At 37.8% G+C, this 26774-nt stretch overlaps 1 protein-coding gene across 5 annotated transcripts in view; it reads left to right on the forward strand.

Moving 5' to 3' along the window:
• Nucleotides 1-26774, forward strand: part of LOC134058192 (ephrin type-A receptor 6) — a 363450-nt gene that overhangs the window by 196816 nt on the left and 139860 nt on the right. The window contains exon 5 of one of the 5 annotated variants that reach the window (XM_062515305.1): nt 3743-3750. The exons of the other annotated variants lie outside the window; for them this stretch is intronic. Within the exon in view, the coding sequence (XP_062371289.1) occupies nt 3743-3750 (8 nt within the window). The remainder of the gene's footprint in view (nt 1-3742; nt 3751-26774) is intronic. 5 annotated transcript variants of the gene reach the window in all.

Raw genomic sequence — 26774 nt, forward strand, 5'->3', positions numbered from 1 at the left:
AGACAGAATTCAGTAAGCATTTGAACAATGCTCTCAGGCACAGGGTGTGATTCTTGGGGTGTCCTGTGCAGGGCCAGGAGTTGGATGATCCTTGTGGGTCCCTTCCAACTCAGCATATTCTGTGATTCTGTGACTGTATTTGCTATATTTTCAGAAAAATATTTTAAGATTTTTGCTTTAGGGTACATTTTTTTCTTTCAGCAAGGGTCTCAGTTTTTGTTTTGATACACAAATCGTTTTTTCTGCTTGTTACCAGTTGAAAAACAAAGTGAAATCCCACAACTACGTGAGTCCTGAAAGCAGTTAAGTCCCCAGGACTGAGCTAAGGCTTGAGAACACCCTACTGCAAGCAAAAAAAATCATATCTCTTTGCTATACTTCACATAAACAGATGATTTCATGAAGCAGAGCTGGTAAGGCAGCCAATCGCCAAATCCATGCCTGTGTTAAGTTCTGAAGCTTTCTGTATATGTGATTTATGTGTGACTATGAAAATTAAATTATTAAAGTCAAACATACCTGCTTGGAAAATTATCTGAACCCATTTTCTACACTCTTGAATTACAAAGGAGTTGCTTGCTGGGCAACTTAGAGCTTCAGAAACAATGCTGTGGGAATGGATGCAGCCAGGAAAGACACTGAATGACAACTTCGAACTCAGAAACACAGAGCAGAAATAGAAATACACCAAAGAGCTTAAAACATTTTGATTTTTCACATATGCTACAGAGTGGAGATGCTGTCAGTTGTGGCATTTTCATGGTGATTTCCAGACCCATAATGTTCAGATCAATTGTGAGGAAGCTTTCCAAATTATGGCTCAATAGCAAATGCCTCAGTAATCAGAATGCAGCACATCATTTCCTGTTTTGTTAAATTTATTATCTACTGCTATTAGTGCTACTGTTATTTTAAATTTTGCCATCCCTCCTCTGGTCCTTATCTAAAGTCAGATGCTTGAGTGTAAAAAGAAAAGGGAGGAATTCTTAGTTGGTTTGTATCTTTTCCCATCAGACTGTGAGGCGCTAACCTTATTTTTTATGGAATTCTTCAGTTCAGGTAAGGAACCCAATTTCCATTTCACATCAAGCCTTTAAAAAAAACCCATTTTTATTGCAGTTTCTAAATGCTAGTTTGAGAATGTCTTGTGCAGGCATTTAGTTAGTTATTTCACTGAGCTAATTACTTGTATCCACCAATATACTTCAAAGGGATTACAGGCTAGGTGGCTTTAGGAAGAGGCCTTTGCTTGCTTGGAAGACACAGTTTTGGTTGCTAGAACAGATTGCTACCAGTTTCCATCTTCATATGTTCTGCGTTAATGCTCACTAGCATTCATTCAGTTTTTATTTAAAATTTTAATTGCCTCACCAATGAAAAAGAAAAAAAAAAAAACACAATTGGGGATAAGGAAAATAATCCTGTACAAATTGATACCTTTTTAATTCTTCAGAAGTAGTTGATTTGGCTTTACTCAACATGCCAAATGCATCTGGTGAATATGTTATGAGAAGTAGCTTTTCTTAGTGGTTTTACAGTTCCAGCTGCTGTATATAAATTTACACAGCAGTTCACTGTTTTTTGCTGTGCAAACTGAAAATGTATTATTTTCTGAAAATCTGCTGTATTTTTTTACAAGTCAGTTTGCTTGCAGTAGTTGTCTTTTGAAGTCCTGTTTATGACTCCCATAAATAATAGGAACTTCACTCCTTAACTGTGACAGTTTTTGGTACCTTCTCAGATGCACTTTCAGAACTCTGGGATGAACCAGATGCTGAACAAACAAATGTGATCTGTTGGTGCTGATGCTGCTTGTGTCCATGCAAGGAGGTGGAGGTTTTATCTTCCTTCTCCCCCTCACTAAACTGTCAAGATCTTTATTGCAGTCCAGAGGGAAGCACTTCTCGCCACCTTTGAAACCAGACATGGGCAAGGGGGTGACCTGAGCATGCACCAAAAAATCACAGAATAATAGAATAGTTTGGGTTGGAAGGGACCTTAGAAATCATCCAATTCCAGAAAAAAAGCACTGAGTTGTGGGCTGAGAAAGGCAGCAAACTTAAGCAGCTGATACCATCTGGGATTCTAGGTACTTTTAGGAAATAGAATAGACAAAAAGGAATGTAGTCAAGGTTCAAATAATAATAATAAAAAAAAAGAACCAAAACCATTATTTTGAGAGGATGTGCAAGTTCAGAATATGTCTCACTGCCCAAGTAAATATGGAAAGCCTTCAGAGTTTCTGCCAGTGTGAACTACAGCATTTTCATGGTTTCTATAATTTCCCAGCTCATCAGGTGTTCTGAGCAAACTGTGTGACTAATTGATCTTTCATCTCACTGACCATTATGAATATGGAAAAAAGAGTATACTAATTGAGAGTTAAAAAAATCTAAAGCATAGGTTTAAGTTAGCATGTGTAGGGGTCAAAACTTTATTCTTTCTTCAAATGCAATCAGTTTCTGAACATTCTAAATTTGCCACCCTCCTTTCATTGTTTATCTTCCTCGCCTGGCAAAACCACTTAGACAAGATAATTAGGTGTTAGACATGATGGAGGGTCCATTTAAAATTGCAGGGGTTTTAAATGACAGGTCTGAGAAGCTGTCTGTACCATAGCTATGATTCTGTCAAATGTCAATAACAGGGACTCAGAATTCTGACTGATAAATAAATTGCTAGATGTGTTTGCTGTTAAAATGCAATGTTAGCCACAGCTATTCCCTGTCATGGTCCTCTTCTTTGTTTACAGAGATTTTGCATCATTCCCTGATAAAGGGCTCTCATTTTTGGCAATTATGGAATCTCTTAGTGTCAGTCATTAACTAAGCAAAAGACACAAGATGGTTGATTTATGCTCCATTTGAGGGTTTTTTTCTTTTTAATATTATGAATTGATTTTCAAAGAGTAACTTTGGAAATGGCTTTAGAAATGCAGGAAGAAATCACTGGCAGCATACAATGAAACTAAATGGTTCCTGAAGTCGGGAAGGATTTTTGCCTTTTGCTTCCCTTGAAGTTGGTCTTAGAATTTCATTTTTAGAGTTTTCAGTGGCATTAGGTCCTGCCTATACTGAGAAATGAAGTGTCTAGAAAATTCTCCTGATAAACACACTCTGTCTATATGATTAACAAAAGTAAATGTCTCATGACACTAAATATGTTGGACAGAGATAATTTTGTTTTTAAAGCAGTCGTTCCTCTACTCAAAGTTCTGAACTTCATTACTTCGAGGATCTTTCTGATTGGCAATGGAGGGAATTATAATAATTATTGTAACAGCAATTATAATTTTTACATTTTTTCAATTTAGCATGGAAAATATACTTTAGCAAATCAGATCAATTATCCGCTTAAGCCATTAATTAAGTTTTCTGACAGTTATCAGTACCACAGAATTCAGAGTAAAATTCAAGAACCATTTACTAGTTACAAGGTAATAGTCTGAAATGAAATGTCATGTATTTCAAAGTGTTGGTTAGATTTTATCCCTTTCAAAATATTAATTTGCTTTAAAAGAACTTCTTGTTTATCTCTCAAAATCTAGTCAGTGTCAGGTACATTTGGTTTAGAAAACACAAAATCATCACCACCACAGAAACAAAACTTTAGACTTTTACTCTAGAAAGACAGATACTCCTTTATGCTACAAAGATCTTAACATTGCCCTTTATTATTTGCAGTAGACTTAAAAAAAAAAAAAGGCTATAACATTTATGGTTCTCAGAGGCTTAGCCAGGAGTCTGCTCAGTGTCATAAAAATTTGACATAAAGCTCAGGCCTTTGGGGACTGAAGGGGTGTGTGACTTCCAGGGCTGGAGGCAGCTCACTGAGAAGATCTTGCTTTGATTTTTGTCTTGGAGAGCTGAAACCCAGACGGTTCCAGGAGTGTCTGCCCATGGAATAAAACCAATGTGGGATGGTAGCAGTCGAACACAAAATTCTCCCTAAGGTTGTGAGGCTGTTTTCAGTTTCTTGACTATTTAAGAATATTTTTTTATTTTACTTTTCTGCCTCCTTCACCACCTTTTTCCTATTTATTTATTTATTTATTTATTTTTCTTTTCATTTTGCACTTTTTAATTGTATGGAATTGGAGCGTATCTACATGATCTGCTGAAAAAGCTTGCTCATTTTTTTATTTTTTTTTTATAATGACTCGTCTATCTGTCTGACTGCTGATATTATACTCTAAAAGGAACAGCTGCCTGAGATGCCAGTTTGTCACAGTGGAGTAGAAATACCCATGGTAGTTGCCCATTGACAAGAAAAACAGTGGAAAATCACAAAATTACTTTGTAAGTGATTTATCAAGTTACAGCACAAGTAGTCTGTCACTATTTGATTTTTCAGAATAGTTTCCAGAACAAGGAATTCTTCCCTTGGATTAAAATAATGCAAACATTTTTACTTCATCCTATTATTCCACCTATTTCTTAAATGTATTCTGTGCTGTTTTCTGCATTTTCACCTGTAGTGTTTGCAGTTTGAAATTTTCTGCTGATACTGTACTGATACAGACTAAGGCAATTTAAGTGTCAGCCTGATGAATGTAGCAATAATGGTATCTGATAGATTTATCAAGTGTTCTATACAATGGTTGTGAATATCTATTCTTGCCATGTTAGCAACCGGTGGCTCAGAATAAGAATAAAAGTTCCTACACAGAAGACACGAGTACAAACATGGAACAGAACAGCAGAATAATTAAATCAAACTGACCATCTAACTATTTGACCTTTCCTTTGTGTCTTCTGAATGTCAGAACAAGGATGACATAAAGGCATCTTCCTTGGAATAAAAACATTATGTAATTACATATTGTTTAATAAATCATACTGTTTCTATATAACTGTACAATAATGATATTATTGCAGCAAAATAGTGTTGGAAAATACTTGGTGTTGATCCTTACTGACAAAAGTACTTGTCATAGTAAATTTTATAAATATGGAAAGAGCTAGAAGTCACAAAGTAAGATGCAGTTTTAACCTGAAATTAAATCCACAAATTTCAAATGAAGCACCCTAATGAAATCTAATAATTCTGTCTATGTAAAACAAAAAGTGTTGATAAGTGAGGTAACACTACCAGGAATTCTGCAGAATAAACCTAAACTCACAATCAAAATAATTTCTAAATGTCAGTGAAACTGCCAGCATTAATATCTCATTATAGTTAGGTGATGATTACTTGTACCTGGCTTCTTACTGCCACCCTGTGAAGAAAAGATAGGGTATGCACTGCATCTCAACTTAATGCAAAACTAAGCTTTAATTAGAATATAACTGAATTCAGAAGAATAATAAAGATACAAGGGAGGTCAGGAGAATGGAAAAGATTTACTGATGTTTTTTCTACATTATTTATGAGGGTTAAAAGGAGCCCTGCCTCCCTGTGCAAAACTCTGTGCCCTGATGCTGCTCAGGCAGCATCATGTGATTGATAGCAATTTGAGAAAGGACAAAATTTATGTTAGACAGAAAGTGAGACTGATTTTCAGAGAAATGTGATGTTTTGGGCCGAGTATGATTTCCCAGGACCTCCTGTGCTTCCCTGGCTTGGGCTTTGTGCTCTGGGGAGAAGGTGTGAGGAGCATGGAAATAGATGCCCAGTGCAGTTAATCTGGTGAGGGAGAACAGGTGAGCTCCTGACAGCTTCGTCAGTCTTGTTTTAAATTCTCTGTCCTGTGGTGTATTCTGAGAAACTGTCACCACGTCTGCAGGGATGTTATCCCAAGTGTGGACAGAAAAGGATGTACTGACACATCATTCAAAACTTTTGAATGCTGATTAGGAAGTAGGTGTTTCACTCCATGGATTCCTGTTATAACATGGAAGTTCTCTCAGGGTAGCTGGCTTCCCTTAGGTCACTGGAACCTGCCATGCCTTATTGGTATTTCCTTACAGCTTCCATAGGTACAAACCATTACCTGAATTCTATTGTTAGACTTTGCTGGAATTTCAAGACAGATCATTTTGGTGGCCTTTATTTTTCTGTATAAAGAAAAAGTAATAAAGAACCATTGTGATTATCCAATTTGTATGCACATTGAACAGAAGTAAAAAAGCACTGGAGGCAGGGAGGCAGATAAAAGGAACTAATAACAGAAAACATTTCCTGTTCCCACAGAAAAGGACTCATAAACTATAAAACACGTGTAAGAATAAATGTGCTATGTTTGAACATTCCTTATTTTATTTGTGCTACCTTACAGTGTTCTTTGTTTTATTTAATGGCTCTATAATGGCAAATTTCATTACTGAAAACTTTAATTAGGTTTTACTATTATTATTATTATTATTACAATTATTATTAGTAGTAGTACTATTTTAACTCCTTAATGTGTATTTGCCAGGTTAAGGTTTCTCTGTGGTTTTGGCTTCAGCACAGCACTTAAGTGAAAATGTCACTGGGTGCTTTCCTTCTTGTAAGTGACCAAACGAAGGCGCCACTTCACAAATGCAGTATTTGATTTTTTTTATTCTTTATTTAATTTTAAAATAGTAATTCAAAGCTCAAGTTGTTAAATATAATAAATATCAATATATTCTTCACTATGTGAGTAATTACGAGAAAGAAATAAGCAAACTATTTTGCTTTCTCTATAAACCACCCCACTTTTCTATAAATGACTAACTATTATGCTTCAACTCCTGTGGTTATGGTGAAAAAATAGCTCTCAAAAGATTTAGTGGCTCAGCTTATAGACATCAATATAGACAGAAAAATACAGAATCAATAACTACAATTCATAGCAGAATTAATTTTTTTTCCCCAGAATTAGAGCATTGAATGGTAAACAGCAAAATAATGGGTAAAAGACAAGATAGGTTTATATGTGGAAATATTTGAATTAGTTTTAGTGCACTGTCCTTCACATGTATTGGGACAGGATTGTTAGATAGAGAGGATTAACAAAGGGAATCATCAATTCAGAAGGATGTATTTATTCAGCTGTATTACAGGAAAAAGTGTCAATCCCCTTGTCTCCTTTGACATTAAAGTTAGAAAATTGACATATGTACGTGTCAATCATAGCATGTAAAGGCACCCGTTCCAACAATCCATAAGTAATACAATTCATGCTTGAAATACTGATTTCTAATTCATTTTCTCTCCAGATCAATTGAAATCACTTTCAAGGGGAGACTTCAAATCTCTGTTACTTATGAAAATACACAGCTTTTCTTAGTGCCTGTTTCCTAAGCCCTACAGTCATTTTAAACTTTGTGTATCAGGCTCAAACTCTGTGGTTCAGTCCTTGTGTGCTATTTGAACACTCACAGCTCATGTGGCCTGTCCCAAGCCCTACCTACAGTCCTGCAGCAATTTCTGCAAGAAAATGTCCTGCAAGCTGATGTAGGAATAGCAGGGAGAGAGATTTTGGCATTCTTTCATGAATAAGAATCTCTCCTCCCAGAATCACTCCCGAGAGTATTGTTCTCATGGCTTCATACCCAGGAGGAAATAAGTAGCCAGCTAGAAGGAAGGAAAGCAAAGATTTAGCAGAAGCCTTTGCTTTATTTGTTTAGGGATGGATATGAGTTGGTGATGAGAGATTAGAAATCTCTAAGAAAGAGATTTGGCACAGTAGAAGAGGGAAATTAAAATGTACTTAATAATCTGTGCAGTATTACATGGCGAAATTAAGATAAATTTGCAGTATTCAGAGGTCTGCTAGTGCAGAGCTTCATAATCTCCTTCAGAGCTGCTCTGTAGTGTGAAAAAGCACCAAAAAACGTTTTATATATTATTTTTGTCTGTTCTGTTACTAAGTTACATTGCTAGTTAACATCCTAGAGTATAAAAGGCCAAGAGGAAAATCCTGCTTGCTTGCGTGCTTGCTTGCTTACTTGCTTTTTTGAAGCATTATCCTATGTAAAGTAGAAAATATTATCTGCATTTTCTTTCCATCTGTAAGGAAGCCTCTTGGTAACAAATAGAACCTTCAATACAATAAAATTTGCATGAAACAGGCTGTCATTTGAGAGCTGTGTGGTTGGAATGATGCCAGTCAATAATAGATTGCATACCTCTGGTTAATTTATTAGCCACCTGTTCCAGAATCCATTACAAGAGCACATTAAGATGCTATCAGGTTGGGGGAGCATTTTGAGCTTCAGGCCTTGGAGGATGTTTTTCGTGTAGAAAGTCAAGCTAATAGAAAACTGAAATGAACAGTACATAACTGCCTTCCGTGAGAAGAAGGGGGAATATTCCACAGGTTGCTATATTTGCCTCCATCTTCTTTGAGAAATAATAGAGGAATTTATGAAAACTTCTTCTCAATTAAAATGGAAGCTAATAAAGGAAACCTAATAATGCAAAGATTGCAAGTGTGAGTGCACCTGATGGTCTTTGAATAGAATGGGAATGGGAATATGACAAAATTATGAGTTATTTTAGGCTAATTTGTTTACTGCTTTTCTTGAGCAGGAAGGCATCATTTTCCATATGAATATTTCTTCAATTCAGAGCTTAATTTTTTCATAACTCAGCTCATGAGAGTGTGTAAATGTAAAACATGTAAAATGTTTTAAAATATAAAAATGTAAAAATAAACACCCACAGTTACAAAACCAGAAGCTAAGAAAACTGTGGGGTGGAGAAGGACAGTGGGCAGATTGCCAGAGGAATTAAGATTTTAGGAATATGCCTGGATAGAAAAAGTTTGGATCTCTTCTGTGAGCTTATCCAGTCTGCACCACTGTGTATGGTCCACACACAAATGAGACAAGCAAATGACACAGTTTTGCTCTCAATCCTGAGGAGTACCAGTATGGCACTGAACAATGAGGATCTCATGGAAAAGATCCTAAAATAAGTCGAAGTTCATGCAGCAGGGTTCAGGTAGGAACTATCACATCACTGCTTTTAGACCATGCAGGAGAATTAGAGAGGCAAAAGTGGGAATTACACATTCTCAAATTCATTTTGAGTAGTACTGATGGCAAATATTTATGTGAACTGAACAGCCCTGTGTGATCAGCAGTGACACACACATATATATATATGTAAGTGATTTTTGTGTAGCTCAGTTGGTGAGAGCATGATGCCAGTAACACCAAGGTCATGGAGCTGATCCTTGTATGGACATTTATTTAAAAGTTGGGCTCGATGTTTCTTGTGGGTCCCTCCCAGCTCAGAATATGCTGTGACAAACAGCACACAGTAACTTTACCATTGATTCACTACAGGCTACAGACTAGGAACTACTGAGCAATCATAAAAACATTCCTTCAGTATCTGAGTTTGTTATAGAGGTATCTTCAGATCCTTACTGGCCTCATGTGACAAGAGGATAGCCAGAGGGGTATTGCTGTAGGCATGAAGGGAAAGAGGGAAGAGAAGAGAAAAGGTGAAAACCTTAATTCAGCATCTCTTTAGAAGGATTGTCAGAAAAAGAGCCATGTCTGTGATTAATGCAGTATACCACAGTTACCAGAATTGCCACATTTGATTGCTAATCTTAGCTGGGACAGCAAAAGTTTTCATGACCTATCAGCTCTCTAAGTGTAGGAACACAATTGTTTTTAACTATAAATTGTTTTATGCTAAAGGAAGAATAAAATGTTAAGGCAGGAATATGTATTCTTGAAACAGCTTCACTGCAAACACTTATTTCTGGGTGTAAGATGGAGTCATACTGCTCAAAATGTCATTTTGGATAGTTTAATCTATCTCTAATGCTACTGCTGCATATTCTCAGCTGTGAGAGAATGATTCAGGTTCTGTGCTTACAGCTGCACTTGGTTCCAGGCAGAAGGAAAAGTACCAATAAAACACATGGAAATTTGTGTGTGATCCTTTGCTACTTTTCATCTTGTGTGGACGTGTTCAGTTTTGCAAAGAGAAGGGAAATACTGTTACTCTGAGCTGATATCTTTTAGCCCTCACGCCGTATGAATGTAAGTACTTAAAGAAGATACATTTCAACAATGAGTAAGACAAGTATCTCCTCAAGGAACAGCCTCACTAATATGCCATTCTTTAAAAAAATTTTGCAGATACCTGATAAAGGCTCTGCAAAGACCTACACATTTCTCCAAGCTGTCCACGTGTGCAGCTTTTGTTCAAGCAAACTGATGCTGAGAATCACTAAATAAATAGACTTTTTTCAGGAGTGATAGCATGGAGCAGGGTACTAAGTGGTTCACAGTGTTGTAGTTCAGAGGATTGTCTATTTTATTAGCAAAGCAGAATTTATGTTAGTAACAAACTCTTATTAATGACCTCAAAGTGATATTTTGGGTGACTTTACTGTAGGGTTTATAGCTTTAGTGGCCAACAGAGGTGGCATATCTATGTCAAACATAAATATAGAATGGCTGTTTCCTCTCGTTCCTGTTCTCCATTTTGTTACAGTTTGGTATAAACAGAGCAATGCTTCTGGGACTCTCCTTTTTATTAAGGTGCTTTGTCTGGAAGCCCTGTGACCACTCTGTTCTTTGGCCAGGCAGCCACACTGAGCAGGCACAGGGTATCTGAGCCTATGCCAAGCCTGAACAGCTTCTGTGATTGCTCTCAGCTCTTCTGGGGGCCAAACATCCTGCCTCAGACCACCTCAGTGGCATTAAGCCCATATTTTTCTTCCACTGCCTGTGCTGACTTAAGCAGGAGAATAAATTCACTAAGACCAAGCAATTTTAAAAATAGTTCAAAAGTTGATGCATATATTTTGATGTTCTTTAGAATTTTTATGCATTTTTTGTCCATAATTTTAAGCCATTATTAAAGTGGCACCTGTCTTGCAAATGGTTGCTCACTTTAACATAGTAATAAATACTGAAAGCAGAACAAAAGATTAAAAGATCACTACTGAGTTATTTTTATAAGAACATCTCATCATTCCTAGCAGATTTAAAATTAAACTAAATTGATTTTAAAGCAGTAGCACTGTACTGTTCCCTCTGGTGTACTATAAGATCAGTGGTGGAAAACCTAGTTCAGAAAAATCATGTTCCTCTCAGATCAAAAACTTTGTATTTCAGATTATGCAAAGAACTAAGTTCTATTTCACTGTTCATTATAAAATGTGCTGCAATAGTCACCTTTAAGCAATACATAGGCCATATAGTCTGGACAAATTCAGGGAGTTTTGAAGCAATTATGCCTGACCTTTATATCTGTGAACATTGGCTAGAAACAGAATTATTTGAAATTAGTTTAGGAGAACAATTTTTTTAAAAAATTAAAAATGCAGTTAGAAGGCTTTCTAAGCAAGTCCTATCATCTAAGCTGGATGGACTCCTAAAGCAGTGAAATTTCCACCACAATGTGGGGAAGAGTAATTTTCTCCATTTGAACAGAATAAAACATTATGTGTATGTCATCACAACAGAGAGTTCTGCTATGAAAAAAAATATTCAAAACTGTCTGAGGCTAGGAAGTGGCAAATGAAAATAGAATTATTGAGAAACTGCCTTTCTAGCAGTGAGAACCTCAGGGTAGTCTGGCATAAAAGAGCCATCTAGAAGAGGCAGAAAGACAAAGGGTTGAACAGCAGAGAAACCCCCAAATCATTGCTGGGTGGCGTTTAGAGGGAGGATGAAGAACTTATTCATTTCTCTGAATGCTTCCACTGTGCTGGACCATTTAAACTTTGACAAAAAACATGAAGGGTTTCACAGAACTACAGAGCTGTTCATAAGTTCTTGGTACCTTATTCAGATTTATTAATAATAGTTTTGCATATTTCACTTAATTTGCATGGAAATTAACTCTGCCTGAAAACAAAATCATTCTGAATACTTTAGTGAAATGAAAACGAGTTTCCCTCACCCCTTCCCCTGCTGGTCTTGGTCAATAGTACATTTCCTCTGAGCATAAGAGGATGTTGGTCCAGCCTCATGAGAAAGTCAGTATTTCAGCTCTGTGTCCAAAGGGGTGAAAGCAGGTATGAAGTTGTTGCCTGGAAAGGCTGACCTGGAACAGAGACTAGACAGAGCAAAAGGAATAAAAAAGGTATTTATTGACAGGATACACCTTGGGCAGTGCAAGAGCCCAGCTGAGGCTACACCCAAATCTGATCCAAGATGGATCCTGGTCACGAGTTCTTACACTTTTATAAGTTTTGGTTCATTGACATATTGGGGTCAATTGTCCAACCACAGTCCCAGGCTATGAAGTCTCAGCCCCCTGGCCTGCCCCCTTCCCTTTGCTGTTTATACTTTCTGGGTACCAGTTGTCCTTGATTCTTTAGCTGGGAAAGGAATTGTTTTGTCTAACTACCCTGTGAAGAGAACTTACTAACTAACACCTAATATGAAGTTTCAGAGTTACACACCAAGCAGCAGAGATTCTGAAAAATATAAAAGCTAAAACCCAAGGCATCATTTCCCTCCCAGATGGGACTCAAACCCACAGTCCCCAGAATGACTCTGGGTTCATCTAGTGAATAAAAACCTCCCTGACAGAATAAGGGGTGTTGATGCTCACCACCAACAGCAAAGCCTGAATTCCAGAGGAACCAGTTTGTTAAATGTCTTTGTGAACATTCCATTAAACAGGTGTTGCATCAAAGTGCTCAATATGCTACAGCAGGAAAATAGCATTGACAACGTACGGTCTAGTGACTAAAAATGCAGAATATTACCCAAGGCCTGACTTTATTCTGGGGCAACATGACTTTTCAGAGCTCCTCTGCCTCAGCAGCTGAAGAGCTGTGGGGAATCAGCACCACACTGGTATTTCACTGTGGAGCAAAATCAGGAAGTCTGTAGTCTTAGAGAGTTTGGCGAGTTCTCATCTCATTCCCCTTTTCCTCTCTCTCTCTCTCTCTCTCCGTGTGACTGATGGTTGTTGTATTGTTTGTTGGAAATAGGGATTTTAAAAGACTGTGAGATCCATAGAAATAATTGTTGTCACAAGATGTGGAATGAGAGCTCTGAAGCCCCCACCTTGCTGTTCAGTCCATCACAGGGTATTGCTGTGGGGGGTCTGTGAGCACAGAGGATGCTGTTGCAACTCCAGGCAGTGTGCTGTAGCACTCCTAAAGAAACCACACAGAATGGAAGCTGACATTGTCCCTTTCAGAGCAATCTTCAGCTAGTAGGGTTTCTCCTGTGCCTCTTAAATTTTTGTGATGTTTACAGTTATGCAGAAATAAATGTACGTGTGTCATGAATGGAGCATGACTGGTTTTGGGGGGAAAAAATCAAAATTATGTGAAGGTATTAAATGGTGAAAAAGTGGGAGGAAGATAAGAGGAGATGGTAAAGGACTTCCCTAAAATGACGATGAGAAAGAAGAGGGGTGCATTTTGTTGGTGAGAGGTTTTGTGTGCATTGTAGCCCTTGCTGGGAAAACTTCATGCGTTTGATTTTCCAGTATTGTGAAGATGTGTCTAAAACATGTAAATTTTGCAAAACTGCTGAGGCAAAATACATAAACTTATCCAGATATATAATTTTATTTTAGTTGCTTTTCTATTAATGTATTCCTACTCTAAGTTCTTGCTAGAGTAATCTTGTAATTATATGAATTGAAAGCCTCACACAACAGGATGCTAATAGTATTATATAATCATTAGTCCAGAAATCATAGCTCTTTAAATATTAAATATTTCCATTAAATTTCATGCACATGTTCATTTAGACTCAGCTCAAGGAAATCTGTGATTCAAACCAAACATTACTTGTTTAAATGCTTACTGTAGCTCTCTGTCTGTGTGTTGCAAATTTCCATGCTCCATTTTACCAAGTAAGCCAAGAGGCTCTGCTTCTGTAAGAGAAAAATAACAGCAGTCACCTGTAGCTTTGTAAGTACAGAAAGCAGTGTGTTCTCTCCTGTCATTTAGGCTCAAATTATCCTAAATATCAGTTCTGAGTGTTTATAATCTTTGCAGAGGAACTCAGGCTGGGAAAATCTCCCTTTGTTTGCCAAAACCACAGCTGGTGTCTCTCCTGTGCTGAAATCCTTTTGATGTCTCATCTGGCCAGCTAAATAATCAGTGCCGGGCAGCAGCTCCTTGTTGTTCCCAAATCTGGTGAAGTGTCAGGGCATGATCAGAGTTGAGGGAATGCATGCTGTCTTTGAGCTGGCAGAGCAGGGAGAAATAGTGCAGAATATGTGAAAGAAGCTGCCAGTTCACGTGCAGTAAACGAGCGCGGATAATGACGTACTTCAGAGAGCTCGCAGAGTTGGCATCACAAGAAACTCTCCAGGCTGGCAAATCCTTCTCAAGTAAAGCAACAAATGGGCAGTTCACAGGAAGGGGAGAATGGGACCGGACAAAAAGCAGCTCCCTGCGAGGGCTTACGAGGCAACTTCCTTCCTCTCCGCTCTCACAAGATGCAAGTTTCATAAATATTCAAAATAAACATCTGCCATGGAGGTTGTACCCAACCCTGGCTATAAATTAAAAATAAAAACCAGAAACAGAGCTGGTAGGGAATAAACGGCCAACACAACACAGCTGGCACCTTTTCCTTAAAACTGAGTAAATACTTGTCTTCTTGGTGTATCCTTTTCCCTTTTGATCTCTGAGAAAATAGCACCTTGCAATGCCCCTGAAACCAAACATTCCAGGGAGACCCATAGCAATTACTCCAGCACTTGCTGTGAGGGTTCCTCAGGTACAAGATTCTTCAGCTTTCCTCTTGTGACTGACTCAGGAAGGTTTGGGAGATAAGCAAGATGTGTCCTTGTCCTCCTAAAGGGAAGAACATTCAGTAGCTTATCTACATTTGGAAATTATCTGAATAGCTGTTGCACAATAAATTATTCCACAGTAGCTGACCTTATGCAAGCATTTCTGTGAAATACTTATTGCGCTTTCTGAGTAATTTTTCTAAGAAAAAACAATTTTTCTCAGGTAAAATAACCCCACAGGGATTTAAAGAGCTAATTGTTTGGTAATCATTCGTGTGAGCTGACCTAGACAGTTGTCTTCTTAGCAGTGTGACAAGTGAAAAAAAAGGTTTCACTTTTACCTTCCTGTGAAAGGGCACACTAAGTTATACTGATCCAGTTTCACTTTCATTTAGTGATCCAACACTGCATGAGATTTAATTTCTGTTGACAGTTCAAGGAAATAAATATGTTTTGTGCTCAGCGCCACTGAGTTACTCAGAATAAAATAGAAATGAAGCCCACGTGTATTTAACATTGGATGCTCAATTAATAGATCATAGGCATCCTGTTGAATTATGCAATTAATTTAGTATTTTCCCTTATAGCACATGTTTGTGGATGGGAGGAAAGAAAGGAAGTGGTGTCTTGCTTTGGAATTGCACACCAGTCGGTTTAGTTCTGTTACATGGGCAATACTGATGGAGTTAATTAAGCTGCAACTTTTTAGGGAGATAGAATTTTGCTCTCCCAGTGTTTGCTTTCCAGTTAACCTGTACTTCTCATTTATTAGTAATTTAGTTCAAAATCCATGTCTCTGCTTCTTTCTATTCATATTAATTATACAGATCCCTTGCAAGCAAAATTCTTACAAGTTTAACAGTGTTGGGACTTAAACTTATTTCTTTTTTTGTGAGTTAAACTGTGAGGCTTTAAAAATACACTGGGGAGATGTAGTAGGGGCCAAATGAGTCACCAGAACTTGTTCTGGCTCTCATTTACTAGTCTGTTTTCCTCAGCATGTGCTATAATGATGCTCAAATTGTTATCTGCATTTGCTAAGTTAAGAGAGGCTGTTCCGTAGGATGTAAAATAAGTGCAGAATGGAATCCCTGAAGGGGGAGTGGAAAGGAGACGGAGCCAGGCTCTTTTCAGTGCTGCCCAGTGACAGGACAAGAATTGATGGGAACACCCTGGAATGCAGGAGAGGTTGTCTGAACATTTAAAAACACTTTTTTGCTGTGAGTCTGTCCAAGCACTGGCACAGGATGCCCAGAGAAGCGGAGTCTCCATCCTTGGAGATATAAGCAGGCAGACATCTGAGGATGCAGAGGGTTTCTCTGGCACCTCAGTACCCTGCTGACAAAATCTTTAGCTTGCAGAAATAATTATATGGCAGGTGTGAGGTTTATTTATTAGTTTTCATAAGGCAGCAAATTGCCATGTTGCTTTTCTCACTGCTGCTGGTTAATTTTCACCCTCTGTAGAAGGAGCTGATTTGAAGCTTCCCTTTGAGCATTAAAAGTTATCAGACCCAGGTAAAGTCAGGAAATTGTTCAACAGAGACTTTCCCAGGAGCTGAGGGAAAAAATGTTAGGTCCAGAATTTGAAAGTACCTAGAATCTTCTCTAGAATGCTTTTTTTTTTTTTTTTTAATAAGTTCAGGTTCCTGAACAGGTGAAACTGTACCAGGTATACAAAAACATATTTACAATGGTAAAAAAAAAAATCTTAAAAAAAAATTATTCCTTGACATACCAATTTGTAATATCTATTTTCTCCAGGGATGTAAGGGAACAAAAATTTTGATGCAGATTTTTCTTGTTTGAGAATAAACCTATATAATATTTAGTAATTAATTATAATATTAATAAATATATTGATATTTATATTTTAGATATTATTGAGAGTAATGCCTTTCCTATTTCATTATTACTTCCTACCCAATTAGGTATTTTTCCTGTAATCCTTTAGGAGGCAGTATCTAAGTTGAGTTGGGATTAAATTCCAAGTAAAAAATCCGTGTCCTTTCACAGTAAGAGAACTGTAACTTTGATGGAGAATCTCCTTTTAGGCAATGAAAAAGTCATACCTCTCTCATTAAAAATAAAAATAAGAATAATTAGTGTTTTATGTTTCTTCTGTGTAGTAACTGAAAAATTGCTGATATCTCTATTCGGATTAAAACTGGGTTAGCTATTGATGTCAGGGAAGAGAAAAAAAATAAGTAATTTAATTCATACTTGACCGTTTGACCCAACTCAATGTGCCTGTATCTGCCACACAATACATCTGCCAGAAAAGAAAGCAAATGATTTCTGGAAATTAGGGCATGATCACAGTGTTTCAGCAGCTAAACTGAAAAGTTTATTTACTGTCAGCTGCAGCAGGAATGGAGAGTGGCACAACAAGGAAAGGCCAGGCCAGACCACTGGAAAGGGTTTGTGTGGCACCAATTCTAGGGCATGTCTGATACTATTTAAAATTATTACTCTGTGGGAAGTTATTCATGTCCTTTTAAAAAGTGCTGTGGGTTACAGACCAGTCTATACAAAGAGAAAAATTCTCTGAACAGGATGAGGACTACTGGACAGCTTCAGTATGCCACAAGCAGCTGAGCAATTTTATGTTACTTGACCTTGAATAATGTGTTTTTGTAGGCAGGAGGCAGAACTGGGGCTGACATGAGCTCCTGTTCTTTCAGACTGCACAAAAATCTGCCCATATTTTACCTGCACAAATATCCAGGTACCTGTGAGCATCCCAGAAGTTATAAAAAAGCTGATTATTTAGAGGACCTTGTACACCATACTTGGAGACACAGACTTTATTTAGTTTTAAAATTGTCAGAGTCGGTTTCCAAAACCGTGGAACCCATTTCCAAAAAAGAAGATTTTGTACTGGCTTATTTTTTTTTCCTGCCCAGCTCCCCAGAGAATGCAGCTGCAGCAGATGCCATATGGTTGGTACATCCCCACGTTGTCCGCTGATCAGTCTTCATTCACTTCTGAATTTTTGTGTTGCAAGCTGTGCTTGTCTCAGGTTTGCAGATCAGTGGAAAAGCTGAGGCACAGAGGTGTGAGGTAGGAGAGATTTCACTTGCAGCCGCACCACAAACCTCCAGAACTCTGTTTAAAATCTGACCCTGCATTTTGCTCCCTTCCCTCTCTCTTGCAGCTAAGGCTGCACTTCGTGCTGAACCAAAAGCTCTAAGTGGAGCAGTTACATTTTTACTGCTGTTTCTTTCTAGATCCAGTAAAGCACACTTTAAGGACTATTTAAAACAGTCAACAGCTGATGACTCTAAGTAGTTTTTTTTTAATACAGATGCAATTTAGGACTTAGTTAAAAAGCCCCCACAATGTATTAGCCTAGAAGCAGACTAGAAAATAGTCACATACACATGTGCAACACAGATTGAATGTTTTGGTATTTCCTAAAGAAATAAAACTTGATAAATAATTCTGCATTCCCATGCATATTTCCTTTTACTTCAGTAATAAAATGGATGGAGATAGCAGATTAACTTCAAGAAGGAATTTTAGACACCCCATCATCTGCTAAAGATGTGCTCAGATAATACTGTGAAATACTTGGGCCAAACCCACTATTTCTGTTTGGGATTTTTATTCTGCTGGACAAATTAATTCCTGACAAACTCCAGCCCTGGTGTCGGTGGGAAGCCTGACAAGGCAAGAGCATCAGTGTACTTTAAAACCCTATTGAGAGAAGAACATCAGACAGTCATTCTAATGTGGCTTTTTTTATTTTTTTCACGTGTCACCTACAGTACAAATCAGGTAAATAGGGTTGATTCTGCTGCTGCTGCATGACCTTTATTTTTATACACTTCAGTGCTGTTTTAGTAATCAGTAGCAGAGTAAAGTTACTGTTTTGTGCATTGCTTCACTGTTAAAGCCATTCCCAAGACAATTTCTCAAGTATTTCTGATAAAGTAAAATGAAATACTCTTTGCTGCCATGCCCACAGAATGATACATACTGAAGATACAGAGCAAAAATAACGAGAAAAATGTCAAGAGCTAAACTGCCAAAGACAGAAGGCTAAGATAGAGTCTTTATGCCTCAACCACTTGAACAGAATTTTTAGTTTCTATCTTAAAATGCTCCATGAGGAAGGCATGGGGGTATTTTTGTTGTTTAAGTGCAGTGTTGGTGGTTCAGGATGATTGTCTTCAAGCAATACCTTGACTTTCAGATGTTTATATTGATATGCTGTTAGTCAATACTGCAATCATGACATTTTATGCTGGAAGCTGCTATGTCAATAAGCCCCTTATTCTCTACAGGCAGTGCAGTGGCATTTGCTAACATTTTGTGTAAGATCTTCATTGAGCTGTTACAGTGTGAATGTCACTAACTGAAGCAAATTTTAAATTAAAAAAAAAAAGGAAAATACCTGTGGTTTTGCTTCCATAATATATGAATTGAGATAGCTCTGCTTTCTATAAACTGATTTTCTTGATGCAATCTTCTTTTTCAAAATGTCTTCTTAATTAAATGCACACCAAATGCCATGCAAAGGTGAGATGCGTGTAGGGCCGTATCCTCCTTGACTTGCAAACTATTTTTTTAATCTTTGGGGCTTGTACTATCTTAAGAATATGTTTTGCTATCTTGAATTATACAGTCTTAATCTTCATTTAATACTTGAAGCAAAATAAATGTTAAAGTGCATTTTTAAACTAGGTCCTATTCTGACATGTCATCAAAATGGTACTTTTTATCCTTTTCATCCTGCAGTTGATAAAAAACAATAAAAAACTCCCATCTTCAGATGCTTTTGAGCTTCTTTTTTCCAATCAGCCAGAGCAGCTATTCCCCATCCTCCCCTTCAGCTGGATGTACTGCTCTGTGCTGTTTCTGCTTGTTGTCCTCTGCTAACTTTTTCATTGTCTGGAGCTTCCCTGCTCTTCCCCTTTCATCTCAGCATGATGGTGTGTCAGCATTTCAAGCTTTTTAGCCCCAAACCTGCCTTCACACACAGTGACTAGGTCACCAGAGAATATGTGTGCCATGGCCCAATTGCTGTTTGGGTGTCTTTTCTTACTCTTAGATCAGTGCTCCTGAACACTGTTTCTGTTTCTCTTTCAACAAAGGAATGGGGGTTTTAAGGCACACAAGTGAGTATGAAAAGCAGGGTATTCTGTTGTAATTCCCAATATCAACTATTCCAGTTCCACCCATTTCAGCAAGAATATATTGGAGCATAGAATAAAGCTCTGGTGTAAAAACTGGTATTTTCAGAACTTGGGAAGAATGGGTGATATGTAGTACTGGTTTTGCATGCCATAAACTCATGGATTATTATTTTTTTTCTTATTCTATATTATGGAATGGAAACTTTCAGGACACATTATCACAGTGTAGATTCCTCTATGCCAAAGGCAGCAAATACATTTCAAAAAACTTAACTTCTAAATCCTTTCCTTTTTTTTTTTCTTGTGTTAAATGTAGAAAGTAATTCACCTCACAAAGACAATGTTGACACTCCATCTTGGTATTATTACATTTACAGATTCCTAGAATGGGAATGTGGCTTCTTAGAGCCAACAGCAAATACGATCTGGGACCATGCTGGTTCAAGATAAGAAATATTTAATTACTTCCTATTCACTGAATATGATTCATCCCATTCAGTAACTGAAGTGGTGGAATAATGGTTTCATGCATGAAATTAAGGATAATATCATGGTTTAAATGCATAGTGTTTAATTGGTTAATGGCCAGCCGTAATTTTAAACTCTTCTAAATTTTGAATGCTTTATTCTGTAATCTTACCTTCTGAACATAATTAAATATATAGTTACCTGTGATAGCAATACATTACCAACTTAATTAGGTTTTATCATAATTCTTCAAATAATATAATCACAGGATCATTTAGGTCAGATTAGATAGCTATGAATCATCTGATTAAAGCTCAAATCAAAACATGTCAAATAAAATCAAGTTGCTCAAGGCCTTTTATATTTGAGTTTTGAATGTCTCCAAGAATTCTCCATAGTCTCTCCAGACAACCTATTGCACTGTTTGACCATTTAAACGGTGAAAAATTGTATTTCGTTATATCTTCCCAAAATGGAAGGGCTGCAACTTTAACTTCTTGTCCTTTTGCTGTTCACCTCTGAGAATAGTCCACCTTCATCTCTAAACCATCCTATGTGGTACTTATGGACAGCATGACATCTCCCTGAGCCATCCCAGGCTCTAGCAGGTCTTTCTGTCCATGTATCAGCCACTCCTGCAGATTTGGTAATGACCCCAGATTTGGTGAGAGTTTATTTCATCCCATTGCCTGAACTGTTAATGAAGACATTAAGTCAAATGAATTGGGCCCACACAATAAAAATAAAAAACAGTTAGTAACAGACTGTGTATATATAAAAGAGTGGACTACATCACAGCATCACACAGAGCCAAGCAAAAGCTAAAACAAATTAGAGGACTGGTCATGTGCACCTGAGATTCTTGCTGTGATCAGCTGCTTTAGGTACAGCTCACCAAGGGTTGAGATGACTCCATGAGACCTCTGTGTTTTTATCTTAACCCAAAGTGTGGGATGTCACAGGCAATGGCAGCATCATATTTACTGAACTGTTAAGATAGACTTGAACCTAAATCTGGACTATTCAGACAATTTTTCTTTTCTCCAAAGTGCTCCTTACCCGTATTCTGATCAGTAGAGGATTATAATCATACCTAGTTTATCAGCCAAAGGTCTCCTCCCACATAAGGATTAAATCTTTATTCAAGGTAACCTCCATGTGGTGAGAAATGTGCCACAGGGAAAAGGTTTGAGGCAGCTCCACGACATCCAGGATGACACATAACCAGAAATGGAAGCTCTCCAGGCTGTCCTTTTGTGTTTTCAGTGCCTCACTCTCAGGTCAAAGAAAGGCAAAGTTGCTGGCATGAGGAACACTATGGAGAGAGACTAAAACAGCCAACACACTTGGAGATGAAAGTCAGTGCAAAAACCTTATCTGAATCAGTGACCACAATGTAATCAAACCCTAGCAGTGATGCTTAAAAGATTGGGGCAGTTTCTTAAGAAATTATATAATTCTTAATTAATCTGTTTTTTCCAGAGTTGATTTGTTGTTTCTTGACTGATAGGTTTAGCAGTGCTTAACTCACTCAGCTGGGCTGTTGAGCACTCAGCAAACTTTAGGACCGAATTAAAAGTTGGTGGGTGGCAGTTTTGGAGAGAAATGGATATTTAGATCATGTGATTTTCTTACTGAGACTAAGATTTCTGTTAATCCAGTTTGTTGAAATAATTTTATTTACACTGAGAAACAGAATGAATGAAACACGGGCAAAGAGCCCAGCTCCAGATCATGTGGAAAAACTAAACGTCATAGTTTCAACAGTACTTAGCTTTTGTAGAAGTTTTCTCTGTGTATAGTGAACACGTATTTTCCAGGTTGTCTGTGGTGTATTTTCATTCGCAATCAGTAATCATTCACCTCTGTACTTGTTAGATTAACTAACACAGTTCAGCATATTTAAGAGGATGCTTTAGTGCTAAGGTGTTGTTATAGTTGGCTGTGATGTAGATTTTAGGAAATTCTGTCAGGTTTTTGTGAGGGTTTGTCCAGCAGAACCTGGTTCTGAGAACAGTAAACCCGGAGAAGCCCCATGTGCTGTGGTTTCAGGTCTCAGACACCCCTGTGTGGGTTGTCTGGTGTTTCATAAGGTCTGAGAGCAGTCTTTTGTTCAGTGAAGTGAAGGATGGTAAAAAAAAATATTCTTATCTGCTGAAATACCTAACACTTGTGGAAACTTGACACACTGCAGACTTCTGTCCTATCTTTGGAAATACTCCAAACTTATTGAACAAAGCCCACATCTAACTGGCTCTGTTTTGAGCAAAAGGTTGGACCAGGTGCCCTCCAAAGTACATTCCATCTCAAATTATTCCCAGTTTCTGTCTCCAGCTTGATTGGGATTGACCATCAGGTCAGAAGTTACTGAGGAGAGGCTGACGAGATATATATGGCAGACCATGGAGGTCTTTTTTTATCTAAAATCTGATGTTAACAATAATCCTAAAGACAGTTATCCAAATACTCTAAATTTAGGTAGAAGTAACAAGCATCTGCAAGATACATTTTTACAATAAAACAAGAAAAAACATCCTATTTGAATGAGCTATTTTGCTTGTGGCTCATGTAAATAGCATTTGCAATTTGATTTTACAGACCACTGATGAAATGCTAAAATATGCAATAAAATCTATGAGCTTAATTAGACTGACTACCAGATTTTTTTTTTCACAAACATCTGGTCCATATTTATACTATAGGAGTAGGAGGGTCCCAAAACATTCTAGTCTATAAGCAGAAAAAGAACGAGTAGTTCTTAGCAACAGCATTTCTAAAGGTTTTTTTTGCTTTCAGACTTTGGTTTAAATAGGGAAGTTAAGATTTTCAAATGAATCAAATGTAAACCTGAGAACAATTTTTAAAATTACTGTGAGCTCCATACCTAAAAAGTGTGCATTGCAGTATATACAAGAGCTCTGTGTCCTTTATAGAGAAAGGAAGAGCCCGTCTAGGAGAGTAGTTTGTATCTGAGGTTGTTGAAACCATCACTTTTCTAGATTGGGTAGATAAAGAGGATTTCCTGTCTCTGACAGGAAATAAAAAATCATGCAATCATAACATGATTTTAAGGCATTCTTCTGAGCTCTCAGAAACAAAGAATTATTCCCTCTCCCTGGTCACTTTGTGATTTCCAAGCATCAATGCTTGCATGAGGGCAGAGCTAAAGTATGTATTTTCTTCTGCATTGCACTGTCTTCGTAGATTTTTATCACATGGATGTCATGGATCACAGTCACATTACTAAATTTGATCTGTTTTGAATAAAACAGTTTGTATTTGTTTTTCTATACACTTGCTAATGACAGAAACAGGGGCATTTCTCCATTTTCTTCAAAGGCATGAGGGTTTTTTGAAGGTGTTGCCTTGGCAAAAGCCAAGACTTTTGAAGATGCTCTTTAACTATCAGCTAATCAAAACCACTAAATATTGTATTATGTGCTTCTGTTGACCACGTTCAGTTGGATAAGATTGCTTCCAGATTTGGAGAAACAGCAAGCCATCAGTCATGTTCTGAAATGCCCTTGTCTGCTTAGTAATTACAGAGAGAACTGACAGAGGCTGGTGCAGTTCAGCTCCACATTTACCTTAGCTCTACGCTGGGTGGTGGAGTCAAAAAGTCTCATTTCAAAGGCTACTTGATGTTTTTCCTAGCTGTAAAAGTCTTAAAATGAAAAAAATTACTCCTATCCTTCAAAGTAAGGCTTTCCCCAACTTCCTCTTTAAACAGCAATAGAAGATCATAAATATTGTAGGAAAATCTAACAGAAAAGCTTCACAGACAGTTTTCTTTCACTAGCAGTAACTGTATTTTATAGATTGAGTCTCCATTTTTGTCTCCATCTTAAAGCTCTAAAACAGCTCAGCCTGTAAAAATATATGATTTTATATGGTCCTAGAAGGACTAGAGAGGTTTAGGGATGGTCTTATGAATTAATGCCATTAATCTTTCAAGACTAATCTCTAACATCAGTCATTATAAGTCTATTTTCTAATATCAGTTCAGACATCCTCTTTGCTCTGAAATGCCTTTCTTTTTTATTTCTCCTCAAATAAACCTTCTTTTCCACTGATGAGATTTAAAAAAAAAAAAGAAAAATAAAAGCTTCTCTCTTCTCATTTTAAAGAATTATCCAGGAGTAATCCAGCTTCACCACACTTTGTTTTACTGTTTTATGTGAGTAGTGCTGCAATAAAAATTATCAGTTGTGCTAATATTCCATGGCTAGGCTATATTTAAATTAAGAAGACTTTTAAACCTAAATAAATCAGTGATTACAGGTAATAGGAAAATCATTACAGGGAGTTTCCCACTTGTTCCTGTTTTACTTACAGGTTCCTACCAGTATTCAGCAAGTCCTCTGGCTACTCCAAGGTGTTCCATTTCAGAAATAAAATTAACATTTAGTATATGAGAGGAAATGAAATGCCTTAGGTTTACTTCATAATGATGCACACTGAAATGTGATACAGGGGATACCCATATTTTCAACTTTTTCTACTGCCAGCCACTGTCAGCTTCCCACTCAGCCTGGGAATCAGAGGCCAACTCCATCAGGACATGCCCAAGTTGGGACTGCCCAGTGTATTTATGCCACAAGTATGAATTTCACAGGAAAATACTGTTTTTTGTCACAAAAGGGTCAGCAGCTTTCTCAGGACACGTTTCAAAAATTATGATTTCTAAAATTTTTTTTTTTTCCTCTCCTCTAATCAAAATTTTCAGTTGCCTGTTAGGAAAAATAGTAAAAATTCAAAGGAAAACTTATACAACATGAAATTCTGAGGATAATGTTGATGAACTAATCCCAGGAGTACAGTAAATACTTTTTGGAAATGTGCTGTTTCATTATGCCACGGTTTTAGTCTCTAAAAACATGGTGTGTAATAACTTTATTGTCAAGAGGGAATTCGGCATTGAAAATTAATCTCTAGTGTCTTTCAGGTATTGTAGACTTTGAAAATACTGCTATTAAAAAGACATGGGTGGCTGGCACTAGCAGCTCAGTGTGATTGACCTCACATTGCTTCATCTGCACAGCTATTGATTTTTCTTTTTCTCTTCATTTTGACATTTCACATGATTCAATCCAAGATTCATCATTTTGGAAATGTCAAGTTTTGAGGCAGTTTTTTTATTGTTTGGAAAGAGTGATCTTTGAAGTGTTTTGCTACCTAACTTTTTTCTGACACGTCGACACTGAATCAACTCAGAATTGAGTGGTTTGGTTTTTTTCTTTCGTAGTGTATTCCAATGTGCCTTTTTACTGAGTAGCTGGTTGTATCAAAGTCAAAGATAGCAGCACTGTTTTGGATAGATTTACAGTGTCTCAGCACTTTTCATGAGGAAAAGCTCTCTGGGGATAAAAGCCTTTATGCAACACCACGCTGTGTGATGGGAAAGCAATCGTGGCACATCCTAATGCAGTGAATATTACAGGAATATCAGATAACGTCTCATGACATTTATTCAGCACCTAATAATTAGAGTTATATTCACCAGTTGCATGGGGCACACGAGGAGTGGGAACTTGAATGGAAACTGTCTGAACTGAGCAGAAAATTCTAAACAGCACCATGAACTTGAACTTGATGATGTGGAGCTGGCGCAGCTGCCTGGTTCCACTTCACTCCTGTTTGCTCTCCAGATACAGCATTTGACTGAAAGCCAAACAATCTCCAAAACACAATGCAGCCTTGAACGTCCTTCTAATGGGTGCTGGAACACACATTTGAAGTGTTGAATGGCTGCTGAAAATAAAACTTGGGATGTTTGCTCACTGCATCAGTGTCCTGTGAGACCCTGAGAGCCACAGCCCAAACAGTGTGATGGATCAGGATGCACAAGTCATGTGCCACACGTCAGACAGCAGAGCCAGCCACCAGGAAATTACAGAGGCTCCCTCCAGGTTTTTGGATTCCATTTTGACACAGGACTGGAATCAGAAGATGCCAGGCTGCCAGGAGAACCCAAGGAAATTGCCTGTAGGCATCTCGCTTTCTCTGCATCGCTGTGGGTCTGTGTTATCCAGCAGCCCTTGTGGCAGCCCAGCTCCTCTGCCAGGCAGATGTAGTGGCCCATGAACCATGGGGATCTGATTTCTGGCTTTCTGAAAAGGCCTAAAAGCCCTTTAGGGACTGGTTATTCCTCTGGAAACCCACCCATGCCCTGGTTCTGTTCCAGCTGTAGCAGGCTGTAGTTGATCACCAGCCTGTGGAAATTTTCTGTCTGTTCAGATCTGATCCAAAAACTGCTTTTCATTTCCTGACCATACCCCTTCTTTGCTCATCTCTTTTTACTGACTTTTCTCCATTTGACAGAGTTAAATTACTTACTCTGCTCTCTCTTTACATCACAGATCCCAGTAGTGTAGACCATGCTTGTCTCTCACTCTTCTTCTCAGTGTGTTCCTCCCTAATGGGTGCCATTATTTTCACACTCCTCAGAAACTTTCCCCTCAGCGTTGGTGAGGGAGGAGCAATATGTCTCATGCAGAGCAGTCCCGAGTTTTAAATGTCCTGGTGGAATGTGTATAGGCAAGATGAAAACAAGAGTTTGGAAAATGTCTTC

This window comes from Cinclus cinclus, chromosome 2, assembly GCF_963662255.1.
Source record: "Cinclus cinclus chromosome 2, bCinCin1.1, whole genome shotgun sequence".
NCBI lineage: Eukaryota > Metazoa > Chordata > Aves > Passeriformes > Cinclidae > Cinclus > Cinclus cinclus.